The sequence below is a fragment of the Pygoscelis adeliae genome, unplaced genomic scaffold, assembly GCF_000699105.1.
Source record: "Pygoscelis adeliae isolate BGI_AS28 unplaced genomic scaffold, ASM69910v1 Scaffold402, whole genome shotgun sequence".
In the NCBI taxonomy this organism is placed as follows: Eukaryota; Metazoa; Chordata; class Aves; order Sphenisciformes; family Spheniscidae; genus Pygoscelis; species Pygoscelis adeliae.
This window is the reverse complement of record NW_008824411.1, coordinates 6376845-6391990: the sequence shown is the minus strand read 5'-3', so window position 1 is coordinate 6391990 and position 15146 is coordinate 6376845. Positions and strand designations below refer to the sequence as shown.

The window sequence follows — 15146 nt, the reverse complement described above, 5'->3', positions numbered from 1 at the left end:
GTAAGCATTACCTAGCAACAACTAAAACATCAGTGTGTCATCAACTTTGTTCTCATCCTAAATCCAAAACACAGCACTGTACCAGCTAAGAGGAAGCAAATTAACTCTATCCCAGCTGAAACCAGGACACCCCTAGCACCAACTCTTCATTTCACTGTAAGGAATGTGAAACATACTTGAAATCAGACTTAGGGAATACAAAAGTGTATTTGGCTCTTTCTTTTTGAAATGCATTACTGCAATGACTTGGAAGATACCTGTGTTATTGTTCAGAAGTGTGATGTGTATGTTTCTCTTTGTTTTCCACCTAAATTTGAAGAATTGGAACTGGAGGTGAGCTATGGCAGGAAATGAGGCCTAAGAAGGGTCACCCAAGGGAGTGGGTGTTGATTGCAGGGGTAACTTTCCAGCAATGGCAACTTGTCTCTAAGGTCTCATAGGTAACCTTTTTCAGCTGCTTTGGAAAAAAAAAAAAATCTGTGGTTAGGTTTTTTGTTAAGTCATGTCTCTACTATTAATATTAACCACGTGCTTGACTTCTATATTATTGGGGACCTTGTATTAACTTAGTTTTTTCTCAAGAACAGTGCCTCTGGCAAAGAAGGTTGTGTGTGTATAATGCTGCCAGGGTCAATAAGAATAGAGGTAGTCCATCTCTTATCCCTGTTCCTAGTTACCTACTGCTGGCTGTATCCCTAGTGCTCCCAGTGGCTTTTGTGACAATGTTCTTCTCAGTCTTTTAACTCTTATAGACTGTAATTTTGTCTGCTAGTTATGGCACTCCAAAGAAACCATAAATGGGATTTCTCTTGTAGACAGATCTATGATAGAAGGGTAAAGGAAGAAGCAGTTGTAGAGATGCTTATTTAAAGTTCGTTGCTTTTCTTTAGACAGCTTTGCAAGAAGTGATTTCGCAAAAGAAGTCAGATATTGCAGAGAGTACCCGAAAACTGGTAAGTACACCTTTGTGTAGATGTAGGCTGTAGCTTGCATCTCAGATCAACTAAGATCATATCTCTTTCTAGGATCTAATTATTCTTGGAGCTAGGTAATGTTCAGATGGTGATTATTAGCTTTTTTAAAAAACTGATTTGGCTTCATTTTTTTCCCCATGGAAGCTTTCCTGAAGTAGCTTGTTTTGTTGTTAACTTTAAATATGCATCTCTGCAATGAAAACCTCTCTGTGTGTTCAGGAAGCTGATCTGTTAAAGGGCAAGAAATCTGGACTTCTGAGAAGCTATGGGCTTACCTTAAGTGCATAGAATGGCTAATGAGGCAGCCACTGACCTGGTGGGGACAAAACAGGAGTTTTTTTGAGAGGTTGCATAGGAAGCTTGCTGCTCTTCTACCAGATTGATACAGCTAGCTCTGAAATCCTGCAGTGACTGCCTTGGTTGCCCTAGGTGAGGGGTTCTGAAGGAGAGAGCTGCTAGTAATATGTATTAGCTGGCAGGCTTTTTGTGGAGTACTAGTTAAATGCTGTTCTTGTGACTTAGTATTGCACCCCTGTACATGTGTTCAGGGAGCAAAATGGACTGTTAACTGCTTTGATTGGGAATGTTAGTGCTGTTTAGAGGAATTTATTTTTAAAACAAACTTCCTATTGAGGAATGACTTAAAACAGAGAAAAGAACCTGTCTAGCCATAAGATCCTGGCAAACCATGCCTCGCAATTCTTCTTTGTTCACCTAATTGCTAATATTGAAAGTGTGTTTGTGTTGTTAACTAGAATGAGCTTAAAGTGACAATGGCTACTTTGAAAGAAGAACAAGAGCAGCTGAAATCAAAAATTGTGGAGAGTCCAGAGGAACTGAAAAATTACAAAGAACTGATGAAAGAGACTGTTAAGAAACTCAAGAAATCCAAGGTGAGGTTTTCCTCTGTCCGCACAAGGAGGTATTCTATTAGAAAAAGCATGTTTTACTGAACTGTCATCATCTAGAACTGCTTCTTGAATGACTTATACTTCTAGTCAAAAATCAACAGAACAGTGGTTAGTCTGAAATGAAATCACAACTTCAGAGAAAACTGAAGGTTGGTTGTGGGGTGTGTTTGGTTTTTTTGTCTATGTTGGTGTGTTTTTTTTAAAGTGGGATTGCAGTCACTGCTGCTTTGTCCTCAATGAGTAATTGTTTATTTGTGAAACTAGGTGTAGAACTCTTGGATCTATACTATATCTGTCTGGCTGTTTGCTCTCAAGAGATGACAGTATTTTGGCAGCTCACAAATGTCCTTGGATTTAGAACACATGCTTCATAGTGTCTCTGTTATCATTCACTGTTTCTGGAATTGATGGCTGTCTCCACTGGTATGCTGAACACTGAGTTCCCCTCCTAGCTTTTTCTTCTTTTTTCTAATAGTAATGTCCATCTTTGTTTGTAGTTCATGATTGCTCATAATCAGTGAAGCTTGCATAACTCTGTCTTCCTAGCTATTTTTGTTCCAAAGGTGTAAACTTTATTGCTGTAATTCCAGACATCTGTTCTTATGATTCTTTATGTAACTCCCATTTTACCAGTATAGAATTTCTTCACTTTACAGCTTTTTTCTGTCCTGAAAGCTCTTATAACAAGCTAGTTAGTTCAGTGTGAAACACTTGCATGTCACTTTTCCTGTGCTTTCCAAATAAATGCTTCTTTTACACTGGAATTAATATTTAGTAGTTACTGAAGTGAGATCTTCAGTTTGTATGTTAAACAATGAGGGAATGGGTACAAAAGTCAATATGCATTAATACTATACAAAATAACTGCTGAACTCCAAAGCTGTTTATTAATAGTCTTTTCTCTTTAAAGCAAGAAGTTATTGAGAAATATGAAGGTTATAGAGACCTAGTTGAGGTTCTGCCATCATGCCAACTGGAGGTGCAGTTATATCAAAAGAAGATGGAAAGACAGGGAGCAAATGTGGAGAGACTGGCCAGTGTATTATCAGAGGTTTGTATTATCCAATTATATCTGGTTAGGGAGAATTTAATGTCTAAGCAAGATAGGTGATCATCAGTAAATGTCTGTATTTTAAAAGTTCTCATATCTCCTCTTCCCCAAAAAGAAAGAATTTGCATAACTTCAAAATCTCATTCTTAAAAACATCAGTAAAACATAGCTGCTGCTTTGCTGCATGCTGCTAGCTAATGTACTGTTGACCACTTTTAATAGTCAAAGCCTTTGTTGCCATAGAAACCTGACCTAAAATAGTTTGAACTATCTTGGGGTTGTTGGTAGGGAATGATGGAAGAAAAGTGAGATCCAGTTTCTTCTGCCTAGAGAGCAGAAACTAAGAGCAAAAAAATTACTACTTCAAGAAGAGTCATGTCTTAAGTGCCTTTAACTTTGTTAATATTACTAAGCCACCCTTTCCCTGATGAACTGTTTGTCACAATACAGTACCTTGCTATTTGCTACTTCATTTTGGGAGAATGCAATTGTTAGGAGCATTGAAAAATGATATGCAGTCTTTTGGGGTATTTGTACAGCATATGTTCAAATTACCCTTGGCTAAGAACTATAGCCGAACTCATAGGAATTTCTGAAAATCATTCTAGGTGATGGGATCTTGTCCATTTGGATGTATTTGAAATCGGACGAAGACTCAGGAACTGGGGTTTAACTGGGAGAATTAGTTAGCAATCAGATCTTCAAAAGCAGGAAGCTAGTTCTAATCTTAGTAAACTAACAGGGTATGCTGTTTCGATTATTTTTCCCCCATTTAATTTATTTCAATACGTCTTATGTACTCTAGGTCAGAAATCTAGAGGACCAGCTTGAGAGTGCTCAGATAGAGCTGAAAAAGGGGAAGACAGATGAAATGTCCTTAAAGAGGCTGGTCACTGCAAAACATGAGAAGCTGTCTACAGCTGAAATAAGGATAAAAAAGAAGCGTGAAGATGTTGAGCAATATAAGCACACTGTATTTGAGTATGGATGAGTTGACGTTTCTGCCTGATGCTACTTTATGTCTTCGTTATGTGCTACCAAAGTTCGCGTTTGGTACAAACATGTAGCTTAGCAGTAAGAAGAAAATGAGCGATGTGGGATAGCTTTGTATGAAGACCAGTAATGCTGCAGGCAGGGACTTGGGGTCTCAAATCAATAATTGCAATGTGACTTGACAGCAATTCTTTTATTGGAGCACTAATTTAATTTATAATGCTTATTCTTGATTCTTTTATCTTCTTAAAGAGAATGTCACATTGGGATAATTTTCCAACTTATCAGACTTCAACAAAGCCCCATTTGCCTTTCATGAATTTTTCATAATTTCCCTTGCCACTTTTGCTCATTATCAAAGATGTTCAAGACCCATGGGGAAATGGGGCTCGTATCTCAGAGGAGTATTATCCTGACATGATGCTTCTAAAACAAAAGGAAAAGTGTAATTTGATCAAAGCTTCTTAGCCCATCTTCCTTCCTACCGTACGCTAAAGGCAAGTTGCAAGGCAGTGTTTACAGCACAGCAGTCACTTCTGCAGCAGCAAACTGCAGCGTTGTAAGGTCGTGGCTTCACTGCCAGATTAGAAGTGCTGAACTCTTATAGAGAAAGCTTATTATATAACACTTTTGTATATGCATAGGAAAAGGAATATGGAAAACTATTGGCTGGGTAGATTAACTATGATGGAAGAGAGCTTTTTCTACATAGCTGAGAGCCAACTAAGATTTAGTCATGCTGAAAGGCTTGTGTGGTGTGTAGAATGGCAGCAAGATTCCCAGGCTTCCTTTGCTCCTCATTTAGCGTATTATACCAGCTAAAGGAGATTAACTAAAAGCTATTTTTCCTTCCAAATAAAGAATGAAAATAATATAAACTAATGCTCCTTTATGTTAAAAATTGCTGCTAACTTATGTTTTTAATGTGTTAGATATTTCCCTTGATTGATAAAATTAGATGCTTTGATAAGCAAGAGGGGAAGGGAGGTAACCTTGGTTTGAAAACAAGAGTTTTTGCTGGTGACTAAGAGAATGTCCTGACTCTTCCCTTGAGGTAGGAAGATGTAAGTAGGCTCTTGCTAAGTATAAGTGATTTCCGCCATTCTTTAGAGAAAGCAGCTGCTACAGTTCCAACTGTAATTATTGTACAAATGCTTAGTATAAACTGGTAGGTGTGTTTTGCACTTGAAATCAGGGTAGATCTCCTGTTCCCACACTAACCCTTTGCTGATTACATGGCAGCTCACAGCTGGAGCTATCTGAATTTACCTGCAAACTAGGGAAAAACTGTTTGGGATGCAGTGAAATGATGGACTGGGAGTTGCAGATAACCTATGTAGATGTATGGGATTAGAGCTTTAACTTGGTGGGAGCGGATCTAAGGCTAAGGAAAATGTGACTTTCAGTTATGCTGAAACATCAAGTGCAGCTATATTGCTTTTAACCTGGGCCAGTGGCTGGCCTTTAGGCAGGGCTCTCCACTGACACCTGTACTGCATTACTCAAAGGCAGGAAGATGCAGTGTCCAGCTGTCTGTTGGGTTGGTTCCACTGGAGTCACTTGAGTTGCCTTGGTTGGCAGCAACTGAGGATCTTCAACATACTCCTCTAAGTCCACTTCGAATTTCACTTCTTGTACCTAAGTTGTTCTAATTTAAGAATTGGACAAATTTCCAAGCAAGTAAATTCTATGTAGCACTGCTTCTAGAAGCTGTTAGTTTCATGCTCATAAAATGCAAGCTTTGCTTGTGGTGGGGTTAAGTTTAATCTGGAATTAGTCAAATGGCTCAGTACTAACTTTCTCTCCCACCTTTAGATATTGTAACAGAGTTCAGGAGAAGAGGGGTGCTGTGTATGATAAAGTGACGGCCATTCACAAGGAAATCCAACAGACAAGGTTCAAAATTCAGCAGCTGAATGAGAATGCTGAAAAAGAGGACATGAAAGCCAAGGTGAGGTTTTTTTTTCCTCTAAAGGAATCCTGTTTGGTATTCTCAAAACTGATTTTTAACTTGGGCTGTGTAGATTAAAAGGAACACTTATTGGCCCTGAAAACGAGTAGGCTGTGCAGGTGGTGGTTTGGGTGGATAGTGGGAGGGAGAGCACTTCCTGCTTGTGGCTCCACTGGGTTGCTAGGGCTTGTGCTCGTCTCTGCAGGCTGCAGACGGCCCACAGGAGAAGTGGGTTTTGCAGAGAAGATCCTAGAATGGTGTGATTGCCCAGTATTTTGGGAGGTGAAATTAAACTTGTCTTCCCGTCTGTGCCTGTAGCTGATACTATGCTAGTTCCATGATGCACACTTTTGTATCATGGTACTTCCAGCTCTAAGCAGTCAGACTTTTTTCTCTTTTTTTGTTTGGCCCCTGGGAGCTGACCTGTGAGGCTTTATATCTGTGTTGTAGTAACGGGCAGTACTGTAATCCTCTCAACAGTCTCCCTCAAATGCAGGATCACCTGCCATGTCACAAACCCTTTCTTCCTAGGGTTTCAGGAAGATGATTGTCCAGCTCAGCTTTGGAAAGAGGCAGAAATCCTGACGGGTTGGGAGTAGGGGATCACAGCCTGCCTGTAGGGTCTCATCTTATCTGTTCATTACTGAAGTACTGTCTGTGCTGGGACGATAATGGTAGCAGTCACAGTGGCAGAGACCCTGGTGACACAGGTTAACACAGAATGGGGCAGTAGTAGTGTGAATACTGGACTAGTGCTGGTTGTTTGACCATCTTAGTATTGTGACCACTAGAGTTACAACAGAATCATAATATTGAGATTTTGCTTGTGGCTGCTCTTATTCTTCTGATGTCTTGTAACTTTCCTGTGTTCTGTGAAGGCTGCTTCTTAAGCCTGGGATGAGGTACCTTTTGAAATCACTTGAGACCACCAGACCACTCTTGCTTAAATCCTTAGAAAGCATAAATGTTAACTTTGCTGATAGATTTTTTTTTTTTTTTCCCCCTCTTTATCTCCTCTTTCTAGGAAATATACCTAAATCTGAAGGCTGGGTTGGAGAAGCGTCATGACTCTCTCATTAAGACAGCAAAGAGTTATGCAGCCTCAAGAGAAGATAAAATTGCTGAACTGAAGAAGGGGCTGCTTAGAGTGCAGACTCCTGGAAGTAGTTCTTAGACCTGTCTTCACTTGTATTCCATTTTCATTATGTTTATCCTCATATCTGAATTCAAGAGCTTGCGCTTTGCATGGGATGGATAATTATTACAGGCAAAAGGCAGCTTTCTCAAAAACCATGTCAGAACACATTTAGCTTTCTAGACAGATCCTGATGTCGTGAGCTTGCTAATGTGGATAAGAAAACACTCGGCTTAGCCTGTTTGTATTGTTTCAGTCAGTATCTGATTTTAATGGTAATAATGCAAGTCTTGCTATTGCCAAATTGCTTGACACTTAGACAGAATCCTGCTTTTTGTAGAAACTGTTCTGCAAACTTTGATCTGGGAAGATTTGGTGCTTTGGTCTGGCCTGAATGGACACACTGTTCAAGACAAGTCAGTAATAGGTGATATTCCACTACCGTTATTCAATTAAGACTAAATCCTGATGGAGCAGTAGCATCCATGTAAATGCCAACTTACTCTCATCACGAATATTGGTGACTGTAAACACTCGAGAGTATCATTTTAGTTAACAGTACAGTACCTCTAAATACTTGAACTTATTGTTTCTGCTCTGTGGGGTATTGAACCTTCATCTGTGTTTATTAGAAAGTCTGTGTTTGGGTGCTTAGTCCTATTAAAAAAAAATTACATTAGATGGGTATTTCGTACCTTAACTTGTGATGGCACTCAGTTTGCCACAGTGTTTTTAATTATTTCCAGAAATAAAATGTTAATTTTTAAAGTAGTTGATATAAGGATATTTAACCCTATTTCTCTTATGTCTTTCCCTCCCTGCTATCCCAACTGACTTGGCATAACATTCCAATTTAAAAATTTTGGTTTGTACATTTGTAGGAATGTGTACTACCAGAAGTTTTTTTATAATGAAGGGAGGGAGGATTCAAGTCTGTATAGATAATATCTCTAGTTTTGTTTAATTCTTCAACTTCTCTTATTAGCTAGAGGTGCTAGCAAGTCAGGAACAGCAGGTGATCATTGCTTCTAAAGCTCTTACTGAGGCATCAGACCCTTCTAATGTTTTGCTTTGAGGTTTTTTCTTATGTTGTAGCATGTGAGATGTTTCAGTGAAAGTCTGTGTTAATCTGCAAATCTTAACCTAGTACAAAGCTTCTCATACAGTTTTCCCACTTCCATCAAATATAGTCTGATAGGTGTGTGTGTAACAACTTCGTGTTTTTAAGTGAGTGTACTCTTCATCCTAACAGTCCTGCGATGCTGTGCAGTAGCATCTCATCTAGAGACTGGTGAAAGTCTCACTGCTAAGGTAGCTGATTTTTTTTTCCAAGAGCTAAAGATATTAAGTACATGCAAGGCACAGAAAAATTCTTTATGGATTTCATGCACTAGGCCACGCATGGAATAATTACTGATGTTTTGGATATTGTGCTTTGAAAGTGAGGTTTTTAAATGAATCTCCTTTTGTGCTGTGTGTTAAAGCATTGTTCTTCATGTGCAGGTGAGCTCCGCTCCCTTTGCCATAACATGGGTTCTAGTGTGACACAGATACTATCTACAGGAAGATGTTGCTTCTCATTGGCAGTACTTGCTAATGAACTTGATGTCTGTGCAAAACTGTGTCATAATTTTTAGGTTTTTCCAGACTTACAATACTATGAAATTCTTGAAGACAGACGGCAAGGTTTGTGTAGAGTTTTCCCTGAGCGTTCTTGAGATATCCCTGCTTCTCATGTCAGTCTAGCCTATATCCCAGCTTGACAGGATACTGGAAGCCACATGTTCTTTCTTTTAACTTCTCTGAATATTTATAGCATCACCAAAAAAAAAGCTACACCCCAAAATTCTCGAAGTAAACTCATGTGACTTGGTAGTCTATAAACATAGCAGTAGTATCTGCTTTCTCATAAAGACTGGTTGGAAGTTGTGCTCCACAGCCTGGATGTTACAGCAGCTCTTGAAACAGACTCCCAAAAGCTTCAAATAGATATGGCAAGGGATTACTCTAGCCAGAAGATGATTTTGATGGGATAAGCTTACTGTCCTTCAGGAAACTGCATATAAAGATCAAGATTCTTAGGCTAGAGAGGTCATGCTTATGTAGCCCAATGATGAGGAATTTGCAGGACAAAGAAAATGCTAGATTCTGGTTCCTCCTCTCGCGTTTTGCAACACTAGATGTTGGGTAAAATAAAAGGCTGCAATTCATGAAGAAACAAAACTTCTGATTTCCAGGGACAGGTTTATGTATTTCCAGTAGGCTCTTGTGCCTTCAGAGTGGCCTGTTTGTACCTAAAATAGCTATAAATAAAACATAACCAAAACTATATTTTTATCTAGAGATAATTGATTCCTAGGTGTGAGTCTACTGCTGCTTTTCAAAAACTTCTACTCATATTGAACCATATGGCAAGGCAGTGGGGGGAATTTTAGTGTGACCTGAAGAGCAGCGAAGGGAGGATGGCTTTGCCAAGGCGATACAGCTTGATTTCCCTCAAGAGGGCAGTGTTATTCAAAATTTCTTTTTTTTGTTTTTGTTAGTACTTCTGTCTAAATGCCTAGAGCCCTCTGCGAAGGCCTAAATCAAAGAAATCTGCAGAACTCCTTTATTTTGAGACATCGGTGTGGAATAAGGGAATTATAGATGGACTTCTATCATGAAGCTGATACAAGAGAATAGCCAGGCTAGACTTAGTGGAATGACACCTTCACAGCCTTCCCTGTGGCCTACCTGTGAAAATAACTGAATGTCAGTAGCTGCTATACAGCTTGGCATAACACTGTTTAAATGTGTTTGATTTCTTTTTTTTGCATGTACTTCTGTATTTCATACACTACACAAAGCTTGTAGCAAATCTGCATTGTACTGCTTGGGCTGCAAGGCTTTCTGGTTTGTTTCAAATGTGTTTAGCTGCTAACAATATTCTGTAAGCAATGAAGGAGCTGGTCCTTGAAAATAGCAGCCTTGTTACAGACTTTTGAAAAGGTTATGCTCAGCTCTGTATGTTCTTCCCTTAGACAGGCATAAGTGATCCTCCCAGTATTAGTATCTCACTCATATTGAATGTACATGAATCTGATTCCTTGATAGCTCTTGTTAGTTTCCCACCAATACTTGCTTATGTGGTAAATGAGAGCTTTCTTAGCATTAGGGGAAAAGCATTCGAAGATGGTGTTGAGGAGGGCTCTGATCTAATGTGTGTGTTTTCAGTTTAGCTTTGGTATTGCCTTAGAGAATTCCAGTCTTGTCTTTTCTGTGCTGCCCCTTCAGCTTGCTAGTGCAACTGTTGGTTGGTTGTACTGTGGGTTCTTTTTGCTCTTTAAGGCTGAGTGCCATACCCTTATCTGGTTTCTAGCCTAGCTGTGTGTATACTGCCTGTAGTATCTGGGTCAAATGATATTTTTGAGGAGTTTTTTAAAACAAACAAAACCCACAAAGAGCCTACATTGATAACAGTGGTGATCATGACTATGTTTTATATCCAACACATGGATTATTTCAGGGTAAAATCTTTAACAGCAGAGAAATACAGACTGCATGCATGAGTATATTTGCAGCTAGATATTAGGTTTAAAGTGTAATATGAAAAATATTCTTAGCTCCCAATCCTGTAAGCAAACATGTAATTTCTACTGAGATGAGTGTTCCATATGAATGTGTTAATCTAGTAATCTATATATGGTGTCTCCCCTTTGAGTGCATATGGCATCAAGGAATTTTGGTTGCTCACCTGGGCAGGAATAGCTTGTTGTAGCTGTTTCAGCAAAGTCCCTAATTCTCTTATGGTATTGATGCTGCTTATTTTATTTTACTGTTGCTATACTTCTCTCCCCACTTCGTCCTTCTAGCACAACTCTTAACGTGAGGAAAAAATACCTTGTTTTCCTTTGGCCATAAAAGCCTGTTGCTCCCTACAAACTTCTTGAAAAAAAGAAAATGCTAACATTGGCGCATTCCCCAACACACACATTGCTTATCTTGTGTATTGCTGAATTGAAAAATGCTTTATTTTTCTTATAGCTGTGTCTGCTAGATTTTTAAGCTAAAAGCTCGAAGGGAAGCAGGAATCTTTCCAGTGGTCTCGTGAGTTGATCTCGGTTATTTGCTTCGTCTGGGAAACCTCCATATCAGCCTTCATGCTTACCACTGGCTGTACTTCCACTTCTGACCTTAGACTTCATCCTGCTGTGGTGCTAGCGCCTGTTCTTGGGTAGATCAACAATGAGAGTATTTGGATGATGCAAAGCAGCATCAGTAACATACAAGGTCCAGTAATTCATTAATGCTATTAATGTGGCTTTACGCTGTATCTGTATTCTAAACATCTAGTGCATACTGACAAGTCCTGGTTCTGAATTTCTGTAGCTAATCTAGTATCTGCAAGACCTTTTCTTTGTTTAGGTGTCATCTAGATCCAGTTACAAATGCTTATCTCTTGCTTGGGCTACTCATAGGGTCAACCTGAAGATGCCAGGCCTCTTCTCTTCAGAAGAAACTTAAGCTCCCTTACAGTCATGTGTAGATTATATGCTGCCTATTCCTTCTGTATAGTAAATTATTGTAGCTATATAATGATCCAGAATGTCCTTTTAAGCAGTAGCCACTTCCCCTCTGATGCTAACAATTGTCAGATCTTTTACTCTAAGATGGGCTTGTTTAGTATGTGACTTGTTCATAATCCTTTTGTTGGGCCATGTGTGGGTGTCTTCCATATGTGGAAGGCCATATGTGTACTGCTTCTGGTGGTCTTTGGGAAACCAGGGCAGGATGTAGCCCTGATCTGAGCATGCTAACCTATGTGGAAGATCTAATGTCTATTCCATCTTTGTATAAACATCTTGTAAACTTGGCTCTATACTTCTGCCTGTATGCTTGAGTAACCAGGTAACTTTGATGCCAATTCAGACTGATCTAGAGCAGAGCCCAGGCACTTGCTTTGTGCTCTGATTTAGCATGGTCTGGGTCTTACTAGAGCTTTTCTTTAGGGACCCTGCATAGATCAGGCAGTAGCTTAGATCACCTAGAAGGTCAGTGTGAATACAAGTTACTACTGAGAAGGTCACTTTCCAGGAGCAGGAAGTTTAAGCTGGATCATCCATCAGCTTGTCCATAGCCTGTCCTCAAACCTCCTTCCTTAGATCTGAACAGTTTTAGCTTAGAATTTTTAAAAAAGTGTGTATGGTGGGAAGTGGGTAAGGAGAGGGCATGGAGCTTATCGGCAGAGTTGTCGTATGCAGCTGCTGCACTGCTGGGAGAGTGCTGTACTCACGTTGCAGAGATGAAAAGACCTCCTCTTACAAGCTTAGACATATGAACATCCAGAATATATGTATGGAGAGCACAGCTTGAACTTCCTGTTATTTGTGAGTATCCTTCCTTCGCACAGATCCTGCGCCATAAACTATTAAAAAGGAAGGTAAGCGTCTCCTCCCCACGAGCTATATGTTGTCTCAGAGGGAAGACAGGGCTTTGTTCCAATTTTTTGAAGAATTTAAACCAACTTTGGTATTTTTGCAAGTAGAAAAAGTAGTAATGGCTAAGATGGGAAATAAGTGGGCAACTTAGATTATGGCTTGGCACAACATGTGTACATGAACAAAACTTTAAAAGGCTGATACCCCTTCCCCTGCTTGTGTGTCTTGCTGCTTCTTTCCTTGTGAAGGAAGGAAGCCTCTTTTTCACTCCCGTTTTGCCTTTACTCCACAGTCTTGCTGGAAAGAAGATCTTCAGAACTCTGTCTCGGAAGCCCTCTTTCTGTTAGGCTTTGGGCAAAGTGAGTAGGGCTGGGTTAGGTGAGCAAGTTTTGTATTTTTCAACAGTTCTTTGTGAGACGTTTCTGCTTTGGTTGTAGGATGGGCTGGAAGAGGCGATGTAGGTGTTTTTGGCCACTTGGTGGGGCTGTTGGCACAGATAGTGGTGGTGAATTCGCCTTTTGTTTCTGCCACAGCTTTGCTGAGGAAGCCAAAGGAAACTTGCTGAATCTCCGGCCCCGGAATAAGAACTCTGCAGCTTGACATTCATATATTCTAGGACTAGCCAGGACCAGGTAAACTAAAGTTAAAACTTTTCTTATATAAAGATTTCAGACAGCTGAAGGTCAGTTTTGTGTGAGGACCATCCAAGCAACTGCGAAAAGCCACTGTGTCGTCCTTGGAGTTGTCTTCCGACTGGAGGATCTGAAGGGTGTGTTCGAGGTTGCCAGTACCCGTGAAATCATGTTGCATTATACAGTAATAATAATTCAGCTTTGAAGTGCCCTTTTACCTTCAGTAAAGCTTGCTCAGGCACTGAAGCCACCTTTAGTTGGCGCTGAGTCTCCAAAGCTTACTGACAGATGTTTCCATCTAAGGATATGACACTTTATGCTGCTGAAGTAAGAGCTAGTCTGGAGAAAGGAGATAATAGAGCCTGCACTTGGTAGTCATGTCCTTGTAGTTTGTGCAGGTGATTACTCTAGGAGTGAGAGTGAAAGGCTCATATACATGGATCTGTGTTTTGATGTTGAGGTGAAGTATGTGTGTGTAAATTGTGAGGTGCAGAACAAACAAGTGGAATCTGGCAGGTAAATGCTCCAGTGCATTGAAGTCTTGTATCTGGAGGGACATCTTCCTTTTGGAAAGACTCTCTTGATGTTTCCGTCAGACTCGTTAAGGGTAATCCTTCTTACTAGAATAGAGTAAAATAAATGGCTAGAGATACCTGGGAATAAAAACAAGGAAAACTTTGCAGGCAAAGAGAATTTGGATATTCAGCTCAAAATGCCTCATTTTCCAAAGCTAAAAAGGGAACGCTCTGTTTCTTGAGACCTTCTAAATGGGGACAACTGTATGTGACATGATGAAACTCCATAGCATTTCACACTTAGTTGGTCTCTCTTCTGTGGCATTCAAAGGACCCTCTTAATTTGTGGTATTTTTAGTGCTAACACTCCTATGAAAATGCTTGCAGAATATTGATTATGGTGGACTTTCTTGATGCCAGTGGATGTAAGAAAATAAATGGTAGGTATGTATCAGTACTGCTGCAATACACTTCTGTTTCTTCAACCCCAAAAGGTTTGGGTGCTCTCTTGCTGTTCTGCAGCCTATTGCTCGATAACAGTAGGGTGACTCCAGAGTGGCAAAACCCAGTAGCAATTCTTAAAAACTGCACTGATGTCTTGCAAGGTAGAGACCAAGCTTTTATTTTTTGTGTGTGCATGACTTGATGGGGATTGGGTCGGGTTTGTTCCTCTCATTCTTTATCACCTTGTGTCACTTTTGTTTTTGTAGTACTGATGGGCCAGAATTAGGTTTGGCTCTTGCTGTGCTATGTATTGTATAACAGTCACTGATAGTCTTTGCCCTACAGTGCTGACAATCTAAAAGACAGTGTGACAGGTAGGGTGAACTGACCTTTCCAGGGTGTTGCCAGCGTCACTGCCTGTACGGGATTCTTTGCCAGTTTGTAGTAGTACTGCTAGATTCTCAGCTGGCGTCCTCAAGTTGTACATGTTAAGTCACTGATGAAGCCTGGGCTATCTAACATGGAAGAATCCACAGGACCTTGCTTTGTTTCTTGCTATGTTCCTTGCTTTGATGTGGCTGGCTGACCCTACTGCAAATATAAAGTCCATTTCTAGGGGTTTTTAGGTTGCTTTTTGGGTTTGATCTCACTTTCTACGTGGAAAGTTCACAGGCAGAGCTGTTGCAATTTGGGAGTAAATACCTGCAATGACTAGAGTGAGACAGGTCCTTACAAGCACTGAAACGCAATCACTAGAGGTGCACGTTGCTGACTCTGGGAGAAGGGAGGTTGTAGATGTGGTTTCTCCCTGAATGAAGGCCAAGAAGGCTCAGTTGTATTACCTCAAGGCTTTTCTCCCTTTTTCCCCCAAGCAGAAAGAGAGCAACATGCCTAGGAGCTGAGTTTCCTAATGGGTACCAGATTATATGGTGGTACTTGCAAAAGAAGAGTTTGGAGGTTGCGGCAGTGATATTGTGAAAGGCAATGTACTGAAAAATATACTCGCAAAGAGAATTGGTCATTAGGGAAAAAAAAAATTGGTTTGTGAGCTGCAAGCCCCACTGGAGGGGACTAGGAGAGGCCAGTGTTTGTAGAAAATGAACAAACAAAAGGAGGGGAAAAC

At 40.2% G+C, this 15146-nt stretch overlaps 1 protein-coding gene across 1 annotated transcript in view; it reads left to right on the top strand.

Annotated features, from left to right (window-relative positions):
- The window catches only part of NUF2 (NUF2, NDC80 kinetochore complex component), a 15077-nt gene extending 7879 nt beyond the window's left edge, over window positions 1-7198 (top strand). Inside the window, exons 8-13 of the mRNA XM_009320627.1 lie at window positions 891-953; window positions 1730-1867; window positions 2796-2936; window positions 3742-3917; window positions 5745-5880; window positions 6905-7198. Of these exons, the coding sequence (XP_009318902.1) occupies window positions 891-953; window positions 1730-1867; window positions 2796-2936; window positions 3742-3917; window positions 5745-5880; window positions 6905-7054 (804 nt within the window). The 3' untranslated portion in view covers window positions 7055-7198. The remainder of the gene's footprint in view (window positions 1-890; window positions 954-1729; window positions 1868-2795; window positions 2937-3741; window positions 3918-5744; window positions 5881-6904) is intronic.
- The last annotated feature ends 7948 nt before the right edge of the window (window positions 7199-15146 follow it).